The sequence below is a fragment of the Salvelinus alpinus genome, chromosome 34 (genome assembly GCF_045679555.1).
Source record: "Salvelinus alpinus chromosome 34, SLU_Salpinus.1, whole genome shotgun sequence".
Taxonomy (NCBI): domain Eukaryota; kingdom Metazoa; phylum Chordata; class Actinopteri; order Salmoniformes; family Salmonidae; genus Salvelinus; species Salvelinus alpinus.
In genome coordinates this window covers 20345415-20370688 of record NC_092119.1, presented here as the reverse complement: position 1 = coordinate 20370688, position 25274 = coordinate 20345415, and the positions used below count along the sequence as shown (strand labels likewise).

Here is a 25274-nt window from a genome sequence, read left to right as displayed (position 1 = left end):
GATGTATTTGTGTGTGTGTTACTGAGAATGTACTGGGAGGTGCAAGACACTGAAATCCCTTGTAATTCAGTACTCTGAGGTAGGTGGCAGTATTTTCACTGGTGCTGACAGTCTGTCAGACCCAGAAGAAGAAATATGCGGAAGTTGACTTTGGAAGAAATGTGTGTTTCAGAAAGTACAAGAGTATTTCAATAAACTAACTTCACTTGAATAGTATAAACCATGGATATACAATAACAATGGAAGGTAAGGCAACAACTCCAGTCTTGTGTTAGCGAATAAGGTGGATGGTGTTAACAAATTCAATGTTGATTGATTGGACCACCGCTGAGCGAGCTAGCTAGCTTCGAACGATGCCCTGGACCAGAGGTAGCAAGCTACTAGGTCTGGGCGATATGGAGAAAATATATCACGGTATAAAAAAAAAAAATGACGGTATGACGTTATTTTATGTTTTTGAATAATAAAAGTTAAATCAAATTGTTTTTTTCATATACAGATGGTTAGCAGATTTTAATGCGAGTGTAGCGAAATGCTTGTGCTTCTGGTTCCCGACTGCAGTAAAACCTAACAAGTAATCTAACAGTTCCCCAACAACTACATAATACACACATCTAAAGTGTGAATGAGAATATGTACATATAAATATATGGATGAGCGATGGCCGAGCGGCATAGGGAAGGTGCAATATATGGTATAAAATACAGTATACAGTATACGTGGCGGTGTGAACAGGCAGCGGCTCAGGTGGTTGTTGTCCTTGATGAGCTTTTTGGCCTTCCTGTGACATCGGGTGCTGTAGGTGTCTTGGAGGGAAGGTAGTTTGCCCCCGGTGATGCATTGTGCATCTTAACATAAATACAATTTAAATATGGCCGATAGTTATATCACATCAAACCATGTCAAAATGCCTTCAATATATTTCTCCACCCTCTGGAGAGCCTTGCGGTTGAGGGCAGAGCAGTTGCCGTACCAGGCTGTGACAGGATGCTTTCGATTGTGAATCTATAAAAGTTTGTCAGGATTTTGGGTGACAAGCCAAATTTCATCAGCCTCCTGAGGTTGAAGAGCCGCTCTTGCACCTTCTTTACCACACTGTCTGTGTTGGTGGTCCATTTCAGTTTGTCGTTGATGTGTATGCCGAAGGAACTTAAAACTTTCCACTTTCTCCACTGCTGTCACTTCGATGTGGATAGGGGGGTGCTCCCTCTGCTGTTTCCTGAAGTTCACAGTCATCTCCTTTGTTTTGTTTACGTTGAGTGAGAGGTTGTTTTCCTGACACCACACACCCTCAACTCCCTGTAGGCTGTCTCGTCGTTGTTGGTAATCAAGCCCACTACTGTTGTATCGTCTGCAAACTTTATGATTGAGTTGGAGGCGTGCGTGGCCACACAGTCGTGAGCGAACAGGGAGTACAGGAGGGGGCTGAGCACACACCCTTGTGGGGCTCCAGTGTTGAGGGTCTGCGGGGTGGAGATGTTGTTTCCTACTTTCACCACCTGGGGGCGGCCCATCAAAGTTCAGGACCCAATTGCACAGGGCGGGGTTGAGGCCCAGGGTCTCCAGCTTGATGATGAGCTTGGAGGGTACTATGGTGTTGAATGTGGGGCTGTAATCAATGAACAGCATTCTTACATAGGTTTTCCTCATGTCCAGATGGGATATGGCAGTGTGCAGTGTGATGGCGATTGCATCGTCTGTGGACCTGGTAGGGCGGTATTCAAACTGAAGTGGGTTTAGGGTGGCCAGTAAGGTGGAGGTGATATGATCCTTGACTAGTCTCTCAATGCACTTCATGATGACAGAAGTGAGTGCTACGGGGCAGTAGTCATTTAGTTCAGTTATCTTTGCCTTCTTTGGTTTTGTAACAATGGTGGCCACCTTGAAGCATGTGGGGACAGCAGACTGGGATAGGGAGCGATTGAATATGTCCGTAAACACACCAGCCAGCTGGTCTGCGCATGCTCTGAGGACGCAGCTAGGGATGCCGTCTGGGCCAGCAGCCTAGCGAGGGTTAACACTTTTAAATGTTTTACTCATGTCGGCCATAGAGAAGTTCTTGTTTGCGGGCCGCGACGGTGGCGCTGTATTATCCTCAAAGCGGGCAAAGAAGGTGTTTAGTTTGTCTGGAAGCGTGACGTCGGTGTCTGTGACATGGCTGGTTTTCTTTTTGTAGTCTGTGATTTCCTGTTGACCCTGCCACATACATGTCGTGTCCGAGCCGCTGAATTGCGACTCCACTTTGTCCCTGTACCGGCATTTCACTTGATTGATTGTCTTGCGGAGGGAATAACTACAACACTGTTTAAATTCAGCCATATTCCCAGACCTCTTTCCATGGTTAAATGCGGTGGTTCGCGCTTTCAGTTTTACGCGAATGCCGCCATCCATCCACAGTTTCTGGTTAGGGTAGGTTTTAATAGTCACAGTGTGTACAACATCTCCAATGCACTTCCTTATAAATTCACTCACCGTGTCAGTGTATAGGTTGATGTTATTCTCTGAGGCTGGTCTGGAACATATCCCAGTCCGCGTGATCAAAACAATCTTAAAGCATGGATTCTGATTGGTCAGACCAGAATTGAATGGTTCAAGTCAAGGGTACATCCTGTTTGAGTTTCTGCCTATAAGACGGTAGGAGCAAGATGGCATCATGGTCGGATTTGCCGAAGGGAGTGCGGGGGAGGGCTTTGTATGCATCGCGGAAGTTGGAGTAGCAGTGGTCAAGAACCCCACCCGTAGTGCAATCAATATGCTGATAGAATTTAGGTAGCCTTGTTCTCAAATTTGCTTTGTTAAAATGCCCAGCTACAATAAATGCAGCCTCAGGATATATGGTTTCCACTTTATATAGAGTCCAGTGTAGTTTCTTTAGGGCTGTCTTGGTGTCTGCTTGAGGTGGTATGTACCCAGCTGTGACAATAACTGACGAGAATTCTCTTGGAAGGTAATATGGCCGGCATTTGATTGTGAGGAATTCTAGGTCGGGTGAGCAAAAGGACTTGAGTTCCTGTATGTTGTTATGATTACACCGTGAGTCGTTAATCATGAAGCATACACCCCCTCTTCCCAGAGAGGTGTTTATCTCTGTCGGCGCGATGCATGGGGAAGCCCGGTGGCTGAACCGATTCCGACAACGTATCCCAAGAGAGCCATGTTTCTGTGAAACAGAGAATGTTGCAATCTCTGATGTCTCTTTGGAAGGCAACCCTTGCTCTAATTTCGTCTACCTTGTTGTCAAGAGACTGGACATTGGCGAGTAGTATACTCGGAAGCGGTGGGCGATGTGCATGTCTATGGAGCCTGACCAGGTCGCTCCGTCTGCCCCTTCTGCGGCGCCGTTGTCTTGGGTCGGCTTCTGGGATTAGATTCATTGTCCTGGGTGTTGGTCCAAACAGAGGATCCGATTCGGGAAAGTCGTATTCCTGGTCGTAATGTTGGTAAGTTGACATCCGTCTTATATCCAATAGTTCTTCCTGGCTGTATGTAATAAGACTTTTAAGATTTGCTGGGCTAACAATGTAAGAAATAATACATAAAAAAAATGAAATACTGCATAGGACTGCAATGAATGAAATACTGCAATGAAATACTTCAAGTCTCGCTTCAAGTCCATCTTCAAATAATATTTTTGCAGGAATCTCCTTGCGAATGATTTTGCAGAAGATTGTATCTCCGCCGGGCTGGCAATCCTGAGCTTTTGCTATCTCATCCTGAGCTGAAGAAAGAGGCCCTGCGGCGTCTCCCAGAGAAAGTGTACAACGACAGGATGTTCAGGCTCAAGAGAGCCCTGGACCTCTCCATGATCTAAGGGCTTGAAGCGAGATGACCATCTTTGTCGGCGCCATCTGGTTAAATTAGCTTAGTACTACGTAACCCTAGGGTGGCAACACCTATATTCTAAGGGATTTCAATGGGTCGTTCTCCATTCTGATTCTTTTATACTGTTCAATTTAACTTAAAATAAAAATACTTTTCAGCATTTATACATTTTTGCATTTCCTGCACTCATTTGAGATCATTTCCATACTGCCACATAGGGCTGCACGATATGGGCAAATCATCTCGGCCTTATTTTTCACCAAATGTTACAATTGCGATTTGGCTAGTGATTGAGATTAAAACACTTGTGTGAACTGTTGGAATCATGGAAATATGATTATTCTAATTCTATAGTTAGAATATAATAGTTGACAATTTGAATACAGTGTTGTTTGACATGACAAGGAATTAAAATGCCAGGGAGGAGTTATTGTGACAAGGTAGGAACAAAAGTGTTGTTTCCTTGGGGACCCTATAATCGTTGGCTACGTTGAAGGTTGTCTCTTAGCTACTTCATGCTTTGTGTTCCTCGTTGATAGAAGATGCTGTTATACAAACATCATGCTGATTTAGGTCTACACCATCACTGGTATTATTAGGCTGTATAGCTAATTATGTGTCCTCTGATTCAGTACATTTATTAGCTAGTTAGCCAGCTAACTAGTGATTAGCATTAGCGGCTAACAAAATTTAGACCCAACTTGCGAATAAAAGACAAACAAGCTGTTTGCAGATGTAAGAAACACAAACTAATATTAATTATATAACTCTAGTGGATTTATATTAAGAAGCAAAGTGCAAACATCATCGTTGTCATCAACATTGTTGCATATGCTGCATTGACCATGCAGACCGAATGCAAGTGTCTCGTGGTCGAGGAACAACAAATGCTCTCATTGGGTGGCGGGGAGGGAGCGAGTGAGAGAGATGACTCAAGTAGCGAAGTAAACTATTCAAATTGACGTTACACCCGACAGGTGTGGCATATCAAGAAGCTGATTAAACAGCATGATCATTACACAGGTGCACCTGCTGGGGACAATGAAAGGCCACTCTAAAATCAAATCAAACATTATTTGTTTTATGCGCCGAATACAACAAGTTAATACCTTACCGTGAAATGCTTACTTACAAGACCTTAACCAACAGTGCAGTTCAAGAACAACGAAATAAACTAAAGTAAAAAAGAAAACAAAGTAACACAATAACAATAACAACCTGCCTGCTTGACCCTATCCCCTCCTCTCTTCTCCAGACCATTTCCGGAGACCTTCTCCCTTACCTCACCTCGCTCATCAACTCATCCTTGACCGCTGGCTACGTCCCTTCCGTCTTCAAGAGAGCGAGAGTTGCACCCCTTCTGAAAAAACCTACACTCGATCCCTCCGATGTCAACAACTACAGACCAGTATCCCTTCTTTCTTTTCTCTCCAAAACTCTTGAACGTGCCGTCCTTGGCCAGCTCTCCTGCTATCTCTCTCAGAATGACCTTCTTGATCCAAATCAGTCAGGTTTCAAGACTAGTCATTCAACTGAGACTGCTCTTCTCTGTGTCACGGAGGCGCTCCGCACTGCTAAAGCTAACTCTCTCTCCTCTGCTCTCATCCTTCTAGACCTATCGGCTGCCTTTGATACTGTGAACCATCAGATCCTCCTCTCCACCCTCTCCGAGCTGGGCATCTCCGGCACGGTCCACGCTTGGATTGCGTCCTACCTGACAGGTCGCTCCTACCAGGTGGCGTGGCGAGAATCTGTCTCCGCACCACGTGCTCTCACCACTGGTGTCCCCCAGGGCTCTGTTCTAGGCCCTCTCCTATTCTCGCTATACACCAAGTCACTTGGCTCTGTCATATCCTCACATGGTCTCTCCTATCATTGCTATGCAGACGACACACAATTAATCTTCTCCTTTCCCCCCTCTGATAACCAGGTGGTGAATCGCATCTCTGCATGTCTGGCAGACATATCAGTGTGGATGACGGATCACCACCTCAAGCTGAACCTCGGCAAGACGGAGCTGCTCTTCTTCCCGGGGAAGGACTGCCCGTTCCATGATCTCGCCATCACGGTTGACAACTCCATTGTGTCCTCCTCCCAGAGTGCTAAGAACCTTGGCGTGATCCTGGACAACACCCTGTCGTTCTCAACTAACATCAAGGCGGTGACCCGTTCCTGTAGGTTCATGCTCTACAACATTCGCAGAGTACGACCCTGCCTCACGCAGGAAGCGGCGCAGGTCCTAATCCAGGCACTTGTCATCTCCCGTCTGGATTACTGCAACTCGCTGTTGGCTGGGCTCCCTGCCTGTGCCATTAAACCCCTACAACTCATCCAGAACGCCGCAGCCCGTCTGGTGTTCAACTTTCCCAAGTTCTCTCACGTCACCCCGCTCCTCCGCTCTCTCCACTGGCTTCCAGTTGAAGCTCGCATCCGCTACAAGACCATGGTGCTTGCCTACGGAGCTGTGAGGGGAACGGCACCTCCGTACCTTCAGGCTCTGATCAGGCCCTACACCCAAACAAGGGCACTGCGTTCATCCACCTCTGGCCTGCTCGCCTCCCTACCTCTGAGGAAGTACAGTTCCCGCTCAGCCCAGTCAAAACTGTTCGCTGCTCTGGCACCCCAATGGTGGAACAAACTCCCTCACGACGCCAGGTCAGCGGAGTCAATCACCACCTTCCGGAGACACCTGAAACCCCACCTCTTTAAGGAATACCTAGGATAGGATAAAGTAATCCTTCTAACCCCCCCCCCCCCCCTTAAAAGAGTTAGATGCACTATTGTAAAGTGGTTGTTCCACTGGATATCATAAGGTGAATGCACCAATTTGTAAGTCGCTCTGGATAAGAGCGTCTGCTAAATGACTTAAATGTAATGTAAATGTAAATAAAATAACAACAATGAGGCTATATACAGGGGTACCGGTACCGAGTCAATGTACATGTAGGTAGGGGTAAAGTGAATATGCATAGATAATAAACAGCGAGTAGCAGCAGTGTACAAAACAAATGGAGGGGGGGTCAATGTAAATAGTCTGGTGGCCATTTGATTAATTGTTCAGCAGTCTTATGGCTTGGGGGTAGAAGCTGTTAAGGAGCCTTTTGGTCCTGGACTTGGCGCTCCAGTACCGCTTGCCGTGCGGTAGCAGAGAAAACAGTCTATGACTTGGGTGACTGGAATCTCTGACAATTTTTTTGTGTGCAGTTTTGTCACACAACACCACAGATGTCTCAAGTTTTGAGGGATCGTGCAATTGGCATGCAGACTGCAGGAATGTCCACCAGAGCTGTTGCCAGAGAATTGAATATGAATTTCTCTACTCTAAGCTGCCTCCAATGTCGTTTTGGAGTATTTGGCAGTATATCCAACCGGCCTCACAACCGCAGACCACTTGTAACCACGCCAGCCCAGGACCTTCACATCCGCCTTCTTTACCTGCGGGATCTTCTGAGACCAGCCACTCGGACAGCTGATGAAACTGGGGATTATTTCTGTCTGTAATAAAGCCCTTTTGTGGGGAAAAACTCATTCTGATTGGCTGGGCCTGGGCCCTCTAAGGCCCACCCATGGTTGTGCTCCTGCCCAGTCATGTGAAATCTATAGATTAGGGCCTTAATACATTTATATAAATTGACCGATTTCCTTATATGAACTGTAACTCTGTAAATCATTGAAATTGTTGCATGTTGCGTTTATATTTTTGTTAAATATGAAATATATGGCTCTGGCTACATCCTTAGAATCATAATGGTAGTTAGTAAGACGCCCTGTGTCAGCTGGTGAATCACTTGCTATGTTTTATTTCATCTTCTATCTATGCAATACAAATTAATTTAATATACTCATCTACCCATTACCTGGTTGTCAGTAAATTACCTCTTCCCATATCTTTGGCCACACCAAAGACACTAGCAGGCAGGCACACTCTCTTAGGCCACACATAGAAGTGTTTCTGTCTTTTCCCCAGTAGGCCTACAAGGATCAGAGACGACCACTCCTGGCAGAAAGTTCCAGTCTGCAGTGACTGGCAGTGCAAGGAAAGTGAAGGACAACGCAGCAGACTGGCACAATCTGATTCTGAAATGGGACCGAATGAATGATGAAGGATCCACCATGGCAAATAAGATAGTCAATTTAGGATTCAATAAAAGGTAAGTCAATCCATGTTCTGCAATGTGTGGTTTCTACCAATGAAGCTGTTGTTGTAAGATTTGTAGTAGGATAATAATACATGTATAAATCCATGGATTATTAGACAGAATTGGGAGGAAAGTCATGCCAATGTGAGAGACCTCTTAAAGTGCACCCCTCCTTATCCCTTTATTAAAATCAGTTCACAGAAAGAGATGCAAGTCATGATGGCGGATCAGGACACCTCTGCCAGCTCCAATTCAGAGAATGCATTTGAAAACAGTAGAGAACTAGAAGAGGAGTGTGACAAGTTGCTAAGTGTCGTGGACAAAATGGTGAGTCGATCATTTGTGCCATTATTGAACAGAACCAAAGATTGTGGAAGAATCTGCCAAATCTTGATTGAGGATGGTTCCACCTTCTCTTTTTCTCTCTGGAAACACCAACAATTGTAGCCTGGTTCCAGATCTGTTTGTACTGTCTTGCAAACTCAATGGTCATTGTCACAACACAAACATATCTGGGACCAGGCTACAATTGTGCTGTCGGTGTCATTACTGACAATTGTTTTTATTTCCATCAGACTCGTATTGTATCAAAAATGGAGAAGTTAGTTTCCTCTGAGAAGGGGATCATCGATCTGGAGACATTCCAGTATGGAACAGGAGGAAGACAAACTCCTTTGTTTCAGACCTGGCCTACGTCACAGTTCGGTGAGACTATTAATCAGTTTTAGATGCCCTGTGCTTTGAAAATACACATTGAACCGGTTTCCCAGACTACACCAAGTTCTAGACTAAAAAACACTTTCAATGGAGATTCTCAATTGCGTTTTAGTTCTATGGTAGGCTTAATTTGTATCTGGCCCTTGAGGTGTTTTTAGTATGGATCATTTATGTTTTATGAAATATGTCTCTTTTCATTGCAGCAGACGTCTCCTCCAAGCTCTATGAAGCCTACAAGCAAGAACTGACTCTGAAACAGGCTATTCTTCAGGAACTAGCTCACACAACTAACCCAGACCTTTCAATGGTGTACCTCTCCTGCTGGCTGTATCAGCCGTACACAGATGACAGGGCAAAGTTACTGTTAGAGGGTCTTCTTTTAGAGACAGGGCATAGGCCAATTTAACGAACTTCAGTTGGAACATTCTATTCTGTTTATGGACGTATGGCTGCTGTACTAACAAGTCCATAAATAGATGACAACTACTGTATGGCCATTACAAAGGAATTCATGCACAGCAATGCTGCTGGTTTCAACTCCATGAAATAATAGAATGATTTGGTTCTCGCATCCTTTATTAGGAAAATGAGTTCAACTGTACAGCATATGAAATGGTTGTACTGCAACAATGAGTCAAATGAAACATGGAAATTAATAACCACAATTTCTTAACTTTTGATTTTATTTCCCCTCATTTGCATTCATTTCCAATGGTATTAGAAACCTATTTTTGGAAAATGTTACACCCAAATATATAAAAAGTAATAAAATAGTGCAACTTTTTTTTGTACTGCTTTGATATTTATCTACATATAAACATATCACAAACTAAGCACTTGTTAAAGGATGAAAACACCACAACGAAAAGAACGTTTACAAATTTACAAAGAATACCAGGAATACGCTTAAAATCCACCAGATGGAAAAGAGAGATGTGGCCGGGTGTGGAGGAACAAAACAAATCATCACTGCTGTGTTTTCCCCTCAGCCTCAATACCAAGCAGAGCGTGGACTGCTTCCATAGGGACTCCTTCAGGGGCGCGGATGTGCATAGTGGTGCCGTCAGGCCCGTTGACGATGACGATGCGCTCCGAGGCCAATTCGCCCTCCAGGCCCTCTGCTAGGTGCATGGTCAGCCCCTCCGTCTGGATGTAGATCTCCTGGACCTCCTGGCAGCCCTGGGCCTCCTGAACCACCACCTGGCCTAGTCCGCTGGAGGTGGAGGCAGCCTGGGTCAGGCCACTCTGCTGGACTGGGGTAGGGTTGGACTGCTGCGGCTGAATACTCCTGGGCTGCTGATCAACTGCGACTGGGTCTGTGGCCAAGGCCTTCTCTAGCTCCTTCATTTGATCCGCTATGTCACTGGTGCTCAGGACCTCGGTAGGTTCTGTACCAGACACACCCTGATCTGTCTCCATGGCCTCCTCTCCTCCTACTGAGTCAACGGTCTCTGTCATGCTGTTGGATAAGTGATCCTGGATCAGTTCCATGGGTGTTATGTTCGTCTCAGGGTTAGATGAGATGACCTGTGGTGTGATGGTAGCAGTCTGAGTGACTTGAGGGCCCACGGAGCTCTTGGTGGCCACCTCAGTATGTGGTGAAATGTACTTCATGCTTGTTGTTGCGGTGTTCTCTACTTTGGCCTCACTTGATTCTGAGAGGATACAGGGAAAATAAAGCAGAAGATAGTGAAAAGTGATCTGCTTTGGACATATAGCAAATATCTATCCACAAATTGTTAGTAGCATCAGGTATAAAAATACAACATACCTTTTGTGAAAGTCTTAATGCCGTTCTGATGGATCTGAACACCAGCCTGGTTTTCCATTTTAAACCTCTTTGTTGGAGGTAACATTTTAGAATTCTAGGTAGAGAAAGACTTGCATCAATCTAACAATTACTAAAGTCTGAGCATCTCATAACAATTCATTATTATGAAAAGAATCCATAATAATGCCATAATTCCATAAGTGTAGAGAAGTGTGTGGTCTAAATTAAATAGTGCTCTCCTTACCTCCATGTAGTGGACATTCTTGGTTGCCATGTCGGTGACATTCTGCTGAGTTGGAGGGTTCAGAACTTTGAACTTGTTCACCTCATCGAAGATGCCAAGAGATTTGGCAACCTAAGTGACAGGATGTACAGTATGAACATTTTACTCTACATTTTGATTCCACGATGGAATAACAATTTAGTAATTTAGCAGATGCTCATATCCAGAGTGACTTACAATTAGTGCATTCATCTTAAGATAGCTGGGTGAGACAACCACATATCACAGTCGTAGGCAAGTACATTTTCCCTCAAAGTAGTTATCAGCAAAGTCAGTGCTAGTAGGAAAATATTATGTATTAATTTTTACCTCTACATTGTGGACCTCCAAGGCCATGTGGACACCCTGAGGGTTACTGATGTAGTCTTGGGCCATCTTCTTCACCTGACTGTGGAGCTTCTCAAACTCCCGGTACACATCCGAAAACTGGGTTTTGGGTTGCCGCCCCTTCTCCACCTTAGGTTAAATGGGATACACTTATTCAGTAAACTAAAAACAGAACATCTTATTCTTTATTTGACTGTTGCTAAAAATATGATAAAAAAATCCACCATTTGTCCAGAGGTAATTAGCTTCCATATCAAGCCTAAAATGTGATCATCCAATTTTCCCACTATATCACAATGCATTCAAACATTGTGTAGCAAAAACCATGTATTGCGTAACTTCTTTTTTATTGCATTGTTTTTCAGGTGGTGACCGTACCTTCATCAGGAGGAACTCCCAGACAGTCATGACCTTAGCCAGACGAGGGAGCACAGTCTCCATTAGTTCTTCATTGTCACATTCGTGTGTCACCTAAACAGGGGACAAGTGACATATTAAAGTACTAGTATATACACATTCCTATCCTTTGTCATTAGCACCATTGGTAGGTATGATTTTCAGATGTGATACTCACAGCATCGCTACGTGTTGCATTCTCAGAACAAAATGCTTTTGAGCACATTTTTTTATGGTAGTAACGTTTTCTAATCCTGACGCTTAATTTGATGTACCTCTTTGAGCCATGCTTTCCTACTCTGGGTCTGCTGCTCCACGCTGGCAGCTCCCCCTCCTAGCTTTGGAGGTCGCCCCAGTCTCACCGCTGGGTGTGCTTTGGTAGGTGGTCTGCCTCGTCCTCTGGGCCTCCCTGGTCCCCGAGTCTGGACCACAGCCTGCCTGGTAGAAGCTGCTACTCCTTGGGTTGCTGTGGTATCCGCCTGTGGATGTACAACAGAATCAGTAAAACACTATGGATCGGTTTCCCAGACACAGATTAAGCCTAGTCCTGAACTAAAGCTATTTCAAGAGATTTGTATTTTTAGAACAGGACTAGGCTTAGTCTGTGTCCAAGAAACTGGCACTATAACAGACAAACATAACCATATTAGCTTTAGGCTAAATTAGCTATGGGTTGTAAACATACCAATGGTCATTTTTTGTCAACATTGGTTGAGACGGTAACTTTCTAGGGTCTTACTTTTTGTTGAGTGGTTGACATTGCAGCAGCTGTTTTCTCTGTGGCCTCACTTTTCTCAGGACCTGATGTATTTTTAACACTGCTTGCATTACTTTCTTCAGTCGGCTTCTTATGTTCGGGCCCAGCGTCTGCGCTTTTACCAGGGCTGTCTGTTTTAGAGGTCCCTTCAGGAAGTGACTTCAGTTCACCGTGGGAGGGGTTCAGCCTGTAGTGTCTGGACAGACCTCCATGGCCTATGTAAGCTTTATCGCACGTATCACATTGAAAGGCCTTCTGCTTGTGACTGTAAATCATAGATGCTGCTCCCTTTTTACCATCCTCACCATCTTCATCTTCCTCCACACTGATTTCAGAGTAGTCGTCAGAATCTGACTGATGGCTCTCGGCCAAATCCTCTGTCTTGATGAACTTATAGTCCTTCACCTTGTACTTGGGCGGTCTGGACACCCTCCCGGAACGCGTTTTGATTTTCGGTGCCTTTTTCATTCTGGTTTTGACCCTTTTGACTTTTTCCACTGTGGGGACAGAGACAGACGTGGCAGGTTTAACTGCTGTGACTGTTGTGCCATTGACCGGGGCCTTACCTGAAGGCTGCTGGACAGGGGTCTGAACAGGTATGGGCAGTTTGTGCACAACGGGAACCAGGCTCCCAACCACAGGTGTTGAGCTCTGCAGTAGCAGCTGAATAGGAGGGTCTCCAGGGTTCTGCTGTAGGAAGTACTGTTGCTGTCCAACTATGGGTGTGATGTGGATGATCTGGGGGCTGTTGCTCACACTGCCATTCGTAGACACTTTGACTTGCTGGCCTTGACTGGCCACAGCCAAGTTCTTCTGTTGAGGGATTGAAATGGTAGTCTGTGTAGGTCCTTTCCCCTCCTGCTTTCCAGAGGGTATCTGGACTTGGATTCTGATGGTTTCCTGCTGGTAAAATATAAACAATATTAAATGTCAGTGGCGGTCATAATTGCCAGACAGATTTCATGCAGCTGATTAAAGTGCAATGATCGAATATTAGCTTTTTTCTCCTTAAAAAACAGAATTGGACAATTAAGCATACTACATATCAGTGAAAGTCACAATCAATAATTTGTATTACTAACTAAATTATAACATAGAATACATAAACAAATCCCAAAAGTTGTTACCTTTTTCTGAACCAGGCGTGTACCATTGTGGGACTGAAGTGCCACTTGTTTCGCAACATTCTTCAGCTTCTGTGATGCATTCTGCATAGTGACCAGTGGCTGTGGGCTTGCTACTGCAATCTCTGAAGATGCTACAGTCGTGAACAAGCCAGTTGTGGGATCCAATGTGGTCACAACCTGCTCCGATCCCTTGGGTGTCTGGGCCATGAATTGCTGAGATTTGGTAACTTGCTCTATCACTTGTTGCAGTTCGTTGGGAGCCAGTGCTGTACTGGGAATAGTATACTGTATCTGTGACGAAGTAGTAGGGACTGTTTTGATGCCTTGATTTTGTTCAAACAGACGAGCAGCCTCATTCTCAGTCACTGTGATAAGCTGTTGTTTGGACAACTGCTCCACTAGCTGTTGCTGCTCCTCTTCAGTCAGACCTGATCCCTCAACAAAACTACCATCTGGTTGCACATAAATGATGGTGGTCCCAGGTGCAAGAGCATTTACAAAGTCAGCACTGACTGTAGAATACTCTGCTCCCGTTGCAATACCTGAGGTCTCAACAATAGAAGTTATTATGTTCTGTTCAGGTTGTTGTTCATTGTCTTCAGTTTGGCTGACAACCTCCTGGGAGTCCTTTGCAACGAATGTCTCCTCTTTTGTGCAGCTTTGCAGGAAATCTGTCAAGCCCTGCGCTTCGGTGATCTCTGGTGCATTTGCTTCAATGCATTTCTCGCCGACATGCTTCTGGTTAACTTGCAATCCAGAAACACATGGAACTTGAGATACTGTAACATGATCTGCCCCTGTTGTTGTACTTGACATATTGCTCTCGTTGTCGGCCATTTTGATTGTTGTAGCTAGCTAGCTAGATATTCATGTGCAATCCTGAACCAATCGATAGGTTAGGTAACTTGAATTTCGATAAATTTTTACAGACCAATACGTTTCTAAAAATATATTTCTACAAAGGTTACTGCAATGGTCCCAATTTGTTGTTATTGCAATATTGTGAAACGGTGCAATCATTAAACGCTACAGAAGGAAACAGTTCACGTCGTGAGCTAAGAGACTGCTAGCTGTAGCTATCATATTTTTTCTCCAGCGTTGATATGCCGTTTCCGTATCCGTTCTTCGTATTCTATATTATTATAGCGGTCCGCAAACAAATGTTAGAGGTGCATGCCACCGCCTACTGTCCTGGAGTGTGTAGTCAATCACAGTTCACAGACTGAATAAAGAAACCAGTAATAAAGATAAATTAAACCCTCTTATATAATACGGTACTACTAAGAAAATAAAAACAGCCCTACTAACTTCTAACAACCTATCCCCAAAATCCCTTTCAACACCCTGATCCCCATTCAACCTCAATAACCCTACACGTCAATATTTCTCTCTTCCACATACCGGTACTTACAACAATACATCAACAAATGCTTCACTGTTTCATAAATTATACACTCTGTACACAAACCATTTGCATGCTTGCCAACCAGATATAATGCCGATTTCAATGTACAAAGTCCTAGACGCAACTGAGCAAACACCACTTCTTCCTTCTTAATCTGACGCTTGAATCTTGGTCCACCAACCGTTCTTTGGAGGGCATATAAATGCTGACCCTTGGGCTCTGAGTCCTACCTCTTCTACCACACATCTCTACCCAGTGGAGCACAAATATCAATTATATCTAGTTTTAAAGCCATTTTGGCTACCTGGTCTACTATTTCACTCCCAGGTGGGCTGGGACCCAGCAGAATCGCACTACTACTCCCAGTCTCTTGATTCTCCATAATAACATTAATGCCTCCAATAGTAGGTCACTCCTATTAGATTTTCCAGATGATAAACTGTTCAATACAGACAGGGAATCTGACCATACTACATTTCTGACTGGTGGAGCATCCTCCACCCACTGGAGCATGTACTATTGCCAAAGGTTCAACTAAATATACTGACAGTTAATCTTGTTAGTTTCGACATATCTCTACATCAAATTCAGGGATGTAACCGCCTGCTCCTGTACGACCCAATGATGTACAGTACCAGTCAAAAGTTTGGACACACCTACTCATCCCATGGTTTTTCTTTATTTGTACTATTTTCTACATTGTAGAATAATAGTGAAGACATCAAAACTATGACATAACACATATGGAATCATGTAGTAACCAAAAAAGTGTTAAACCGATCAAAATATATTTTATATTTGAGATTCTTCAGTTGCCACCCTTTGCCTTGATGACAGCATTGCACACGCTTGGCATTCTCTCAACCAGCTTCATGAGGTAGTCACCTGGAATGCATTTCAGTTAGCAGGTGTGCCTTGTTAAAAGTTAATTTGTGGTAAAAGACCAAGTCCATATTATGGCACGAACAGCTCAAATAAGCAAAGAGAAATTACAGTCCATCATTACTTTAAGACATGAAGCTCAGTCAATCTGGAAAATGTCAAGAACTTTGAAAGTTTCTTCAAGTGCATTCGCAAAAACCAAGCGCAATGATGAAACTAGCTCTCATGAGGACCGCCACAGTAAAGGAAGACCCAGAGTTACCTCTGCTGCAGAGGATAAGTTCATTAGAGTTACCAGCCTCAAGCTCTGGATCCAACAAATATTTGCTTTGTCTATCATATTGAAATGCCAATACACATAGCTGGATGCTGCAGGTCACTCACTGGGATTACTGTATGTGTCCATGAATACACAAATGTTGGTCGTAATATCAAGGTGCCTATTTAGTTTGACACACAACAGAGAAAAATGAACAATATTGATAACCTGTAAAAAAAATGTTTTATGAGAATAAACTTCTCATATGGCACAGTAGGTGGCAGCCATGCATCATTGTATTCCCGCGAGACTAGGAAGTCGTAGGATTGTTGACAACCATAGCTCTTGACGTTCTCGAATAATAAATCATAGAAGGATGCGATAGCAATGTCGCCAGCGCTGTCTTTTATACATGAGTTTAGCGTAACGTTTGTGTCATCTATATGATAACAGGATATAGGGACATAATATAATGTAAGTCTGTGTAAACACTTGTGTTTTGTATTTGTAGGTAACGATAGCTAGGCTAGTCAACATTATCTAGTTAGCTCATGTCTCAAAGTGAAATGTCAAAATTGCTGATAAAAAGCTCCTGGCCTGGCTGTGCTCATTCTAAGCTCGTTAGCTATCCAATATTTTCGGTTGCAGGCAAATTCAATTTTGACCTGCCCAAGTAATGTAACTAGCTGGTAGTTTCAGTTCATGTGGATTGTTGTTAGCTAGTAGAAGGTGTGAAAAACCTGAGGATAACCACTGCAGCAACTAGCAAGCTAAATACCAAGCCTGGTACCACACTATGTACTCTAGCCAAATATTATATTATTCTATGCCATACATGTCATGTCTATCACCATGCGTTCCACACATGTTTGATAGCCGTGCCTCATTTTCTTGTCAACAGAGCAGAGCATTGCCTGTGCACTATGGCAGCCCAAACTCCTCCACAGAGCACCCTGAGGGAGTTCTCTCCCCTATACTACTTGCTTAATGCAATACCTGCCAAGGTCCAGAAAGGCTTCCGCTCTGTAGTGGTCTACCTGACTGCTCTGGACACCAACAGCGATTACATTGCTGTGGGGAGCAGTATTGGGATGCTCTATCTGTACTGCAGGCGGGTCAGCCAGATTAATAAATACAGCATAGAGGTGAGTATGCCACTGTTTTAGGCATTGCTTAGTTGATTTAATTAGGTTGCACCTTCACCCCAAAGCAAATTTGGTAACAAACATCCAAATATTAGCGATTAAAAAATAAATAAAAATTTAAGTAAATGTTTTTGCCCCAAGTAAGTATGTCATTCTTAACATGTTACCTTTCCAGGGGAAATCCGAAGCTATCACAGCGGTGAAGCTGCTCAGTTGTTTTGATGACTTGGTGGCAGTGGGCACGGCGTTTGGTCGGGTTGCTGTCTTTCAACTGGTGTCTCAACTTCCAGGCAGGAACAAACAGGTATGCCAACAAACCAATCAATCAACTGAACTGTTGATATGACTAAAGATAGTGTTTTTGAGCAGTTTCTTTTGTTGTATTTTATTCTAGGCTTGGGTAATATACTGTATACCGGGGTGTTTAGAAATACCTACAGTATGATAAAAAAAAACGTTGTGGTGGCAAGATCATGCTTATTGGTTAGAGCAAAGACAATCAATCCTCTTCTGGATCAAGATCCCTGCTGTTAAATATTTGTTTTTTGCGTGCAGCAAACTGTGAGTAGCCCTTTGTGATTGTTGTATAACTTTATGAGCTGGGTTGCAATTAGTTTATGTTCGCTTGCCTATTGTTAGCATTAAGCAAGCGTCTGCTATGGGACTTCGCTCGTAATTTGCTAGCTGTATTTATTAATTTTTACGTTTAGAAAACTATAGTATGTTATGGTACAGGAACAGTATGACGGTATAAACATTCATATACCACCCAACCCTTTTTTATTCCCTTCTAAAATGAACAGGTGCAAACATAGCACAGATGTAAATGCTTAGTAAATGTGTCCATTTCTGTAGCAAAACACTGAGGTCCCTCTATTTTCTGTAGCTAAGGCGATTTGATGTGGTTGGTTTGCACAAAAGCACAGTCACTGCCTTGGCCTGGAGTGCTAATGGAATGAAGCTCTTCTCTGGTGATGACAAAGGAAAGGTTGTGTACTCTACTGTGGACCTGGATCAGGTATAGCAGCTTTCATTCTTTCATTTTGGGTCAAGGTCTTTTTTGTGTGAATTTTCGGTAGCACTTTACTTAAAGCCTACATGTATAATGTATTATGCAGTTATAATGAGACTTGCCATAAGCATTTATTACCCCTTTATACTCCCTTATATCCTCCAATAACAGTTATCTATAAATATATCAATCACACTGTGCTGTTTGTTTATTAACTCACTTCTCTCACATGTGTTGTATCCTCAGGATGTATGTAACCCAGTATCCTCAGGATGTATGTAACCCAGTGTCCTCAGGGTGTATGTAACCCAGTGTCCTCAGGGTGTATGTAACCCAGTGTCCTCAGGGTGTATGTAACCCAGTGTCCTCAGGGTGTATGTAACCCAGTGTCCTCAGGGTGTATGTAACCCAGTGTCCTCAGGGTGTATGTAACCCAGTGTCCTCAGGGTGTATGTAACCCAGTGTCCTCAGGGTGTATGTAACCCAGTGTCCTCAGGGTGTATGTAACCCAGAATCATCAGTTTGTATGTAACCCAGTGTCCTCAGGATGTATGTAACCCAGTGTCCTCAGGGTGTATGTAACCCAGTGTCCTCAGGGTGTATGTAACCCAGAATCATCAGTTTGTATGTAACCCTGAATCATCAGTTTGTATGTAACCCAGAATGCTCAGTTTGTATGTAACCCAGAATGCTCAGGGTGTATGTAACCCAGAATGCTCAGGGTGTATGTAACCCAGAATGCTCAGGGTGTATGTAACCCAGAATGCTCAGGGTGTATGTAACCCAGTATTGCGGTTGGAGCTTTGACGTGTGTTGTATGCTCATATCCTTAGGGTGTGTGTAACCCAGTGCTGCTGGTTGAGGAGCTCTCAGCCATAGTCCACCTGGAGTATAGTCAGAAGGTCCTGCTCATCTCCTCTTATCAGAGATCCCTGCTGTTCTACACCCAGGAACAGACCCTGCAGCAGCTGGGCACCAAGCCTAGGAAGAGGTAGCCACTTATTAATTAAAAGTACCACAACTTATACTGAGTATACAAAATATTAAGAACATCTGCTCTTTCCGTGGCATAGACTGACCAGGGGAATCCAGGTGAAAGCTATGATCCCTTATCGATGTCACTTCAATCAGTGTAGATGAAGGGGAGGAGACAGGTTAAATGATTTTTAAGCCTTGAGACAATTGAGACGTGTATGTGTGCCATTCAGAGGGTGAATGGACAAGACAAGTGTCTTTGAACGGAATATAGTAGGTAGTAGGATAGTAGTAGGTGCCATGCGCACCAGTTTGTGTCAAGAACTGCAACGCTGCTGGGTTTTTCACGCTCAACAGTTCCCCATATGTATTGCAAATGGTCCACCACCCAAAGGACATCCAGACAACTGGCCTCACAACCGCAGACCATGTGTAACCACGCCAGCCCAGGACCTCCACATTCGATTTCTTCTCAGACCAGCCACCCGGACAGCTGATGAAACTGTGGGTTTGCACAATCAAAGAATTTTTGCACAAACTGTCAGAAACCATCTCAAGGAAGATCATCTGCATGCTCATCATCCTCATCAGGGTCTTGACCTGACTGCAGTTCGGCATCATAACCAACTTCAGTGGGCAAATGCTCACCTTCGATGGCCTACTGATCCTGAGGCCTATTGTCGTGCCATTCATCTTCCACCATCACCTCATGTTTCAGCACTGCCCCATGTCGTAAGGATCTGTACACAATTCCTGGAAGCTGAAAATGTCCCAGTTCTTCCATGGCCTGCGTACTCACCAGACATGTCACCCATTGAGCATGTTTGCGAATACTCTGGATCGACGTGTATGACGGCGTGTTCAAGTTCCCTCCAATATCCAGCAACTTCGCACCGCCATTGAAGAGAAGTGGGACAACATTCTACAGGCCACAATCAACAGCCTGATCAACTCTATGTGAAGGAGATGTGTCACGCTGCATGCGGCAAGTCGTGGTCACTAGGGCTGTTACGGTGACCGTATTACTGCAACACCGGCAGTCACAAGTCATGACGACAGTCAAATTCCACGTAACCTATTAGTCACGGTAATTAGGCTTCTCAACTCTGATGCTGCTGATGGTCATTAGCAGCCTACCGAACTTGCTAACTTCCTTGTATTCAGCACTCTATTGTGCCTCTAATCACTCACATTAATGCAAATGTAATCGAAAATCTAATGCAACATTTCTATAAGCTATGCAATTGCGTGAGAAAACAGAGGATCCCATCAGCTTTCTATAGGCTAGGTCTAGTATATTTATTTCTCAACTTTATTTCTCAACTATTCATCACATTGCTTCTCTTTACCACAGGAGCATGGAAATGAACCACAGGAAAAGCATCCTCCATTCACTATTTAAGTGCATATATGACATGTATTTTTTGAGACAGGTGCATGATAATGGTCCATTCTAAATCAAAACAAATTTCACACTATTATTTAGTATATGTAAAGACAAAATTAAATTAAGAATAGTCTGATGGGTGACAATATTAGCCTATCACTTGTGAATGATATAACTTGTGAATAATGCCCAGTTTGTGTGTAGTAAGGCAAGAAACAGCACATGCCTTTTTTTTGTTGCAACTTTTTCAAGTCATAGTCACACACATCAAGTAGCCTAGCTCATAGGCCTATATGTTTTGATAAGGTTTATATCACAACTGAAGTGGCCAAATAACTACTTAAAATGAAGCACATTAATCCATTTTACAACAGGTGTAGAGCCTAACTGGCATACATACGCAGCGCATGAGTTTCAAGTTTGGGGAAGATTTTCACCATAAAAATTATAATAAAAGCATTACATGCATAATCACATTTGCGGTCACTTTTGAGAATGTTTTTTTCCTGCTAATTGATTGCATTTTGGAACATTTGCCCGTATAGCCTACTGCTGTATGCTCATTGCTGCGCTTATAATGTGAAGAAATAGCCTAATAATTTATTAACATTTTTAGCTAAACGTTCTGATCTGCTGCGTCAGCCTCATTGCAATTAAACGTTTTTTTGTTGATGCTAGTCGTTGTATTAATTTGGGATCTATGGCATCCCACATCTGTCCCAGACTATGTTTGGAATAATACAAATTGAGAAATCTGAGAAACCCATGTGAGTGAGAGGTGTTTCGGAGCACGCAGACGTGAGAAGGGAATTGTAATTATTATATTCAGCCCAAGGGCACAACGGCCACTAGTCGCAACAGGCATGTATTTTTTGGGGGTGCATTATGGCTGCCGCCGGGAAATTCTAGGGATTATCAAGTGCTTGTCAAATTGTGAATCAGACTGATGAAGTGTGTACAGCTTGCGCAAAAAAACAAAGCAGAGCTCATGCCTTTTCATGCAACTTTTTTCAAATCATCATTAGTCACCTCATGTAGCCTTAATGTATAAAAAATCCAAACATATAGCCCAACGTTTATTTCACAACTAAAGTTACATAAGGAACTCTAAATGACGTATATAGGAGGACCTGTTTCTTTAACCGCTTAACACAGTATGTGAGCACTCCCTCAAATCGTTTGGAGAAATAACCTTTCTATTTCATTCAGCTATGTTCACTTGTATTCTTCATACTATAAAATAATGCCATGGAATTCTAAGTAAATATTTTTTACTCAATGAATTAGTGTAGCTAAAAGGCATAACCAGATCAGGGCCTAACAAGAACAACACAGAGTATGCTATTCTGATAGATGATCCAAAGGTCTGCATCAGTGACTTGTAGGCTATGCGTGGAAGCCAGGAGATGCTAAATGTGTTTGTTAATTAACGTAAAATTATCGTGAGACTGGCAATTATTTGCTTGACAATCACCGGCTGACAAAATGCCATGACCACCACAGCCCTAGTGGTCACACCAGATACTGACTGGTTTTCTGATCCACGCCCCTACCTTTTTTAAAATTAAGGTATCTGATGTCGTGTCTTTGGCTATGCCGGATTAAGTGATATGACATTCTATTCTATAAAATCCTTTCTCCGTAATTAATATTACCTGATTGAGCTAATCATGTAAATGTAATTAACTAGAGGGGCACCACGAAATAATATTTATAGAGCTGTTATCTTCCGAATAAACTCTTATATAAATAAATACATAAATAAATAAAGACCTAGTAATATTTTACATCAATAGCAGTCAATATTAATCGTCACCTTATTTCAGTCTCATCTGAAAGTTGTAAATTCTTGGTTATCTTCACGAACCCTGGGTAACAAGTTGAATCAGCAATACAAAATTGGGTTTAATTACTTATTTATTAAATACCTAACTAATCACACAGAATTACATATACACAGAATGAATCATACCTTGATTACAAATTACGTCATAAAGGAAAACGTCCCTAGCGGGCGGAACAGATATGACAGCTGCTTACACAAAGGAAAAGGGGCTGGGTTTGATTGAAAGAGCGGGAAGACTGAGGAACAAAGGGCGAAGCTGTGCTATCGTAAATACAATATCTTATGCATTCTAAATTACCGCCCATTTGGAAAAGGAAAATGCAATAAATATTTACTCTGAGCTGCGCTCCAGTCGGTTGGTGGTAGATGGAAGGCCGTGTTGCCAAACCGAGTCCTTTGTCCTTTGAAGAATGTCTCTGGTGGTCAATTGGATAGTTTTAGTAACGTCGTTGTGTGGTAAACGGGATACTCTGTCTGCCCTAATTTACGTTTGCAGCTGCTGTTGCTAACTCAACGGCTAGGCGGTATCACTTCTGTAGTGAATAAGAGTTCAACGTTCATACCATTCGCAACCAAAGCTCACGCTGAGGTTGGCTTAGTTCTGTAGTTGTTATCTGAACCATTCTGACATCGGATCGTCATCCTAATGTACCCGGAACAGGAGGTTACATTTTCGTCAAGGGTTTATATAGTGGAGGGAGAAAAGGGGTGTGTTTCATAATTTACAACCTAGGTCTCTTCACGTGGGCGGGCCACTGAGTCGGGCCTAATTCACTCATGAAAACCCAATTCTCACATTTTAGAAGCTAAAATCACATTTCATCCCATCACGAATAATTTCATATTCAAACATTTGAATTGAACAACAATTCCATGTGAATCCGATAACTCTGATGTGTAGACTTTCCACAGTAGAGTTTATGTCATTCTATCATTGATGAGAATGTGCCAGATGACAACCGAACTGACATAATATACCTTAAGTACCACCGCATATGTTCAATTGGTCGGATTACCAGAATATAGTTAATTTCCCCCCAATTTATGATGTTCCCAGAATCTCTATGTTAACCAAGGGGTTTTCTAATGTCACATAAGTAGAGTAGGGAGAGGAAAAAGGAGGGAAGAGGTATTTATGACTGTCATAAACCTACCCCCAGGCCAACGTCATGACACTGACTTTGACCAACAGATGCATATCTGTATTCCCAGTCATGTGAAATCCATAGATTAGGACCTAATTTATTTATTTCAATCGACTGATTTCCTTACATGAACTGTAAACGCAGTAAAAAAATAAAAAAATAAAATCTAGCATGTTTTTGTTCAGTGTAATATATTTATCTTGCACTGTTGTTTTTCCTCAAAGCAATGGGAAGTTTGGTGCGTGCTTCCAGCCAGGCCTGTGTAAGCAGAGTGACCTGCTAGTCTATGCAGCGAGGCCTGGCCTCCGGCTGTGGCGGACGGATGTAAGAGGGCTTGTGGTGGACACGCTGGTCCTCAAGCGTCTGTTCAACCAGGAGGTGCCACAGTTTGAGCTGTTCACCAGGCCGGGCCCCACGGGGGGTTGCCGGCCCCACGAGAGGCAGCTGGGTGTGGTGAGCTGCTTCCTCAGAGAGGGCTGGGTCCTCAGCTGGAATGAATATAGTGTCTACGTGTTGGACTGCCTCAACCAGGTAAAGATGTCCTCAGGCAGGAATGGATACTTTTTAGTTGTTGAAATATTTTTGTATATATTGTTTTCATAACAAAAGGGTAGACAAGCAGGAACATTTGCATCATTCACTTAATACAAAGGAATGGATATTTTACATGGATATCTGGATTAATGGAAACATTAATACATGGATTTTAGCTGTCTTATGTATTTCCTCAACCAGGTAATCACTTTTGAATCACTTGTGTCACAAATCATATTTTGATAGAGAAAAAAGTAGTCAGGTAGGTGAATCTAGCCTGTGAGAGTCTTTAAACCTGTGTCCTGTCAGGGTGTCATGTTACAGGTCTATCTCTGTAAAAAATTATGCTGCCATTCTAGGTGATCATCGGTGCACTGGAGAGCTGTGGGGACATCGTCTCTGTATCATGCACCGAAAATGAAATCTTCATCCTGAAAGGAGATCGGGACATTGTTCGCATCTCGAATGCTCCTGAGGACTTGGCTTCCAACAGTACGATGTCATACATAGTACATCGTCATGTCATAATATATCAGAAGCACTTTGTTCATTTCAAACCAACCATAGAGAGTTGAAAGAGAGAGAATCATGATCTCCAGCTAACACTTTCTTTACTCCTAGACTTTAATTTTGAATTCTTGTATAGTCATTCCCAGATATATAACAATCTTCTGCTCTTAACTTTCTCCCGCCCAGTTTCTGAGTTGTCCTTCCGTCTGACCTCTCCCCTGACCACTCCTACCATCCTGCTCCCTCCCTCCGGCTCCGTGGAAACAGTCCAGCCTATCAGGACAATGGCCATCACAGAGCAGGGGGAGCGGGAGAGGCTGGTGGATGAGGAGGTAGAGGAGGTGCTGGAGCAGAACCAGCTGAGTAACATCCCCGAGGCGGGGAAGGCCGGAGCCCTGATGGAGAGGCCTGAGGTGGGGGAGCGACTGGACCACCAGAGAGGGGGCAGTGTAGGGGGCACCAGTGATTTTCATAGCCGCAGCAGTTCCATCACGTCCTGCGACAGCGTTCAGGGCATGATGCTCTCCACCAGCACCATGGAGCAGTCAGAGCTCTCCTCCAGCCAATACAGTGCCATCAACCAGGAGGACTTTCAGCATGAGCTAGTGGTCCAGGCCATCAAAGTCAAGAAGAATGCCAAGAGGAGGAGGAGGCAAGGCGAGTGGCAGTTGTAGTGATTTGAGATCTAGTGTGTTATGCTGTGGTTGATCACAAAATGTTTAAAAAAAAATAGCTGCAAATTGCTTTTTTAATAGATAAAAAAACTAACAGCTTGTCTTATAATTACCTTTCTCTTATGATTCAAGCCACTAATGTTGAAACTTCTTGCTGCTAT

General features: G+C 43.4%; 3 protein-coding genes and 1 long non-coding RNA gene across 9 annotated transcripts in view; 3 read left to right on the top strand and 1 right to left on the bottom strand.

The window, feature by feature from the left end:
- Window positions 1-34: 34 nt before the first annotated feature.
- LOC139563873 (cyclin-dependent kinase 2-interacting protein-like) lies at window positions 35-9462 on the top strand. Of its 4 annotated transcripts, none has more exons than XM_071382853.1 (5): window positions 35-246; window positions 7790-7973; window positions 8156-8288; window positions 8537-8666; window positions 8882-9462. In XM_071382853.1, the coding sequence occupies exons 1-5, from the start codon at window positions 240-242 to the stop codon at window positions 9082-9084; spliced, it is 657 nt and encodes a 218-aa protein (XP_071238954.1). In that variant the 5' UTR covers window positions 35-239; the 3' UTR covers window positions 9085-9462. The 4 variants fall into 4 exon arrangements, with proteins under 4 accessions (XP_071238954.1, XP_071238957.1, XP_071238958.1 ...); XM_071382856.1 differs by having other exon boundaries at window positions 96-246; window positions 8885-9462; XM_071382857.1 differs by having other exon boundaries at window positions 110-246; window positions 7793-7973; window positions 8885-9462.
- Window positions 257-3986, top strand: LOC139563874 (uncharacterized). Its single transcript, XR_011672659.1, has 2 exons — window positions 257-3440; window positions 3638-3986. It is a non-coding gene; the product is annotated as an uncharacterized lncRNA (long non-coding RNA).
- Window positions 9237-14450, bottom strand: znf839 (zinc finger protein 839). Of its 2 annotated transcripts, none has more exons than XM_071382845.1 (8): window positions 13340-14450; window positions 12195-13115; window positions 11731-11934; window positions 11438-11530; window positions 11042-11188; window positions 10694-10804; window positions 10450-10543; window positions 9237-10333 (listed from the first exon to the last, which is right to left on the bottom strand). In XM_071382845.1, exons 1-8 carry the CDS (start codon window positions 14174-14176, stop codon window positions 9645-9647), a joined length of 3096 nt encoding a protein of 1031 aa, XP_071238946.1. In that variant the 5' UTR covers window positions 14177-14450; the 3' UTR covers window positions 9237-9644. The 2 variants fall into 2 exon arrangements, with proteins under 2 accessions (XP_071238946.1, XP_071238947.1); XM_071382846.1 differs by having other exon boundaries at window positions 12195-13112.
- A 1735-nt stretch (window positions 14451-16185) lies between these two features.
- Window positions 16186-25274, top strand: part of LOC139563867 (tectonin beta-propeller repeat-containing protein 2-like) — a 41663-nt gene continuing 32574 nt past the window's right edge. The window contains exons 1-8 of one of the 2 annotated variants that reach the window (XM_071382843.1): window positions 16186-16359; window positions 16787-17030; window positions 17206-17334; window positions 17917-18048; window positions 18876-19033; window positions 23620-23926; window positions 24289-24421; window positions 24626-25096. In XM_071382843.1, coding sequence (XP_071238944.1) covers window positions 16809-17030; window positions 17206-17334; window positions 17917-18048; window positions 18876-19033; window positions 23620-23926; window positions 24289-24421; window positions 24626-25096 — 1552 coding nt within the window. In that variant the 5' untranslated portion in view covers window positions 16186-16359; window positions 16787-16808. Of the gene's footprint in view, window positions 16360-16786; window positions 17031-17205; window positions 17335-17424; window positions 17592-17916; window positions 18049-18875; window positions 19034-23619; window positions 23927-24288; window positions 24422-24625; window positions 25097-25274 lie in introns of those variants that run through there. The other variant, XM_071382844.1, reaches the window with a different exon arrangement.

Excerpts from the sequence above, each read along its gene's own strand:
- LOC139563873 (XM_071382853.1), top strand. Across the intron at positions 7,974-8,155 it reads AATTTAGGATTCAATAAAAG|TTCACAGAAAGAGATGCAAG; the intron begins GTAAGTCAATCC and ends TATTAAAATCAG. Across the intron at positions 8,289-8,536 it reads TAAGTGTCGTGGACAAAATG|ACTCGTATTGTATCAAAAAT; the intron begins GTGAGTCGATCA and ends TATTTCCATCAG.
- znf839 (XM_071382845.1), bottom strand. The coding sequence starts at position 14,176 with ATGGCCGACAACGAGAGCAATATGTCAAGTACAACAACAGGGGCAGAT. Across the intron at positions 13,116-13,339 it reads CACGCCTGGTTCAGAAAAAG|CAGGAAACCATCAGAATCCA; the intron begins GTAACAACTTTT and ends ATATTTTACCAG. Across the intron at positions 11,935-12,194 it reads TGTCAACCACTCAACAAAAA|GCGGATACCACAGCAACCCA; the intron begins GTAAGACCCTAG and ends GTACATCCACAG.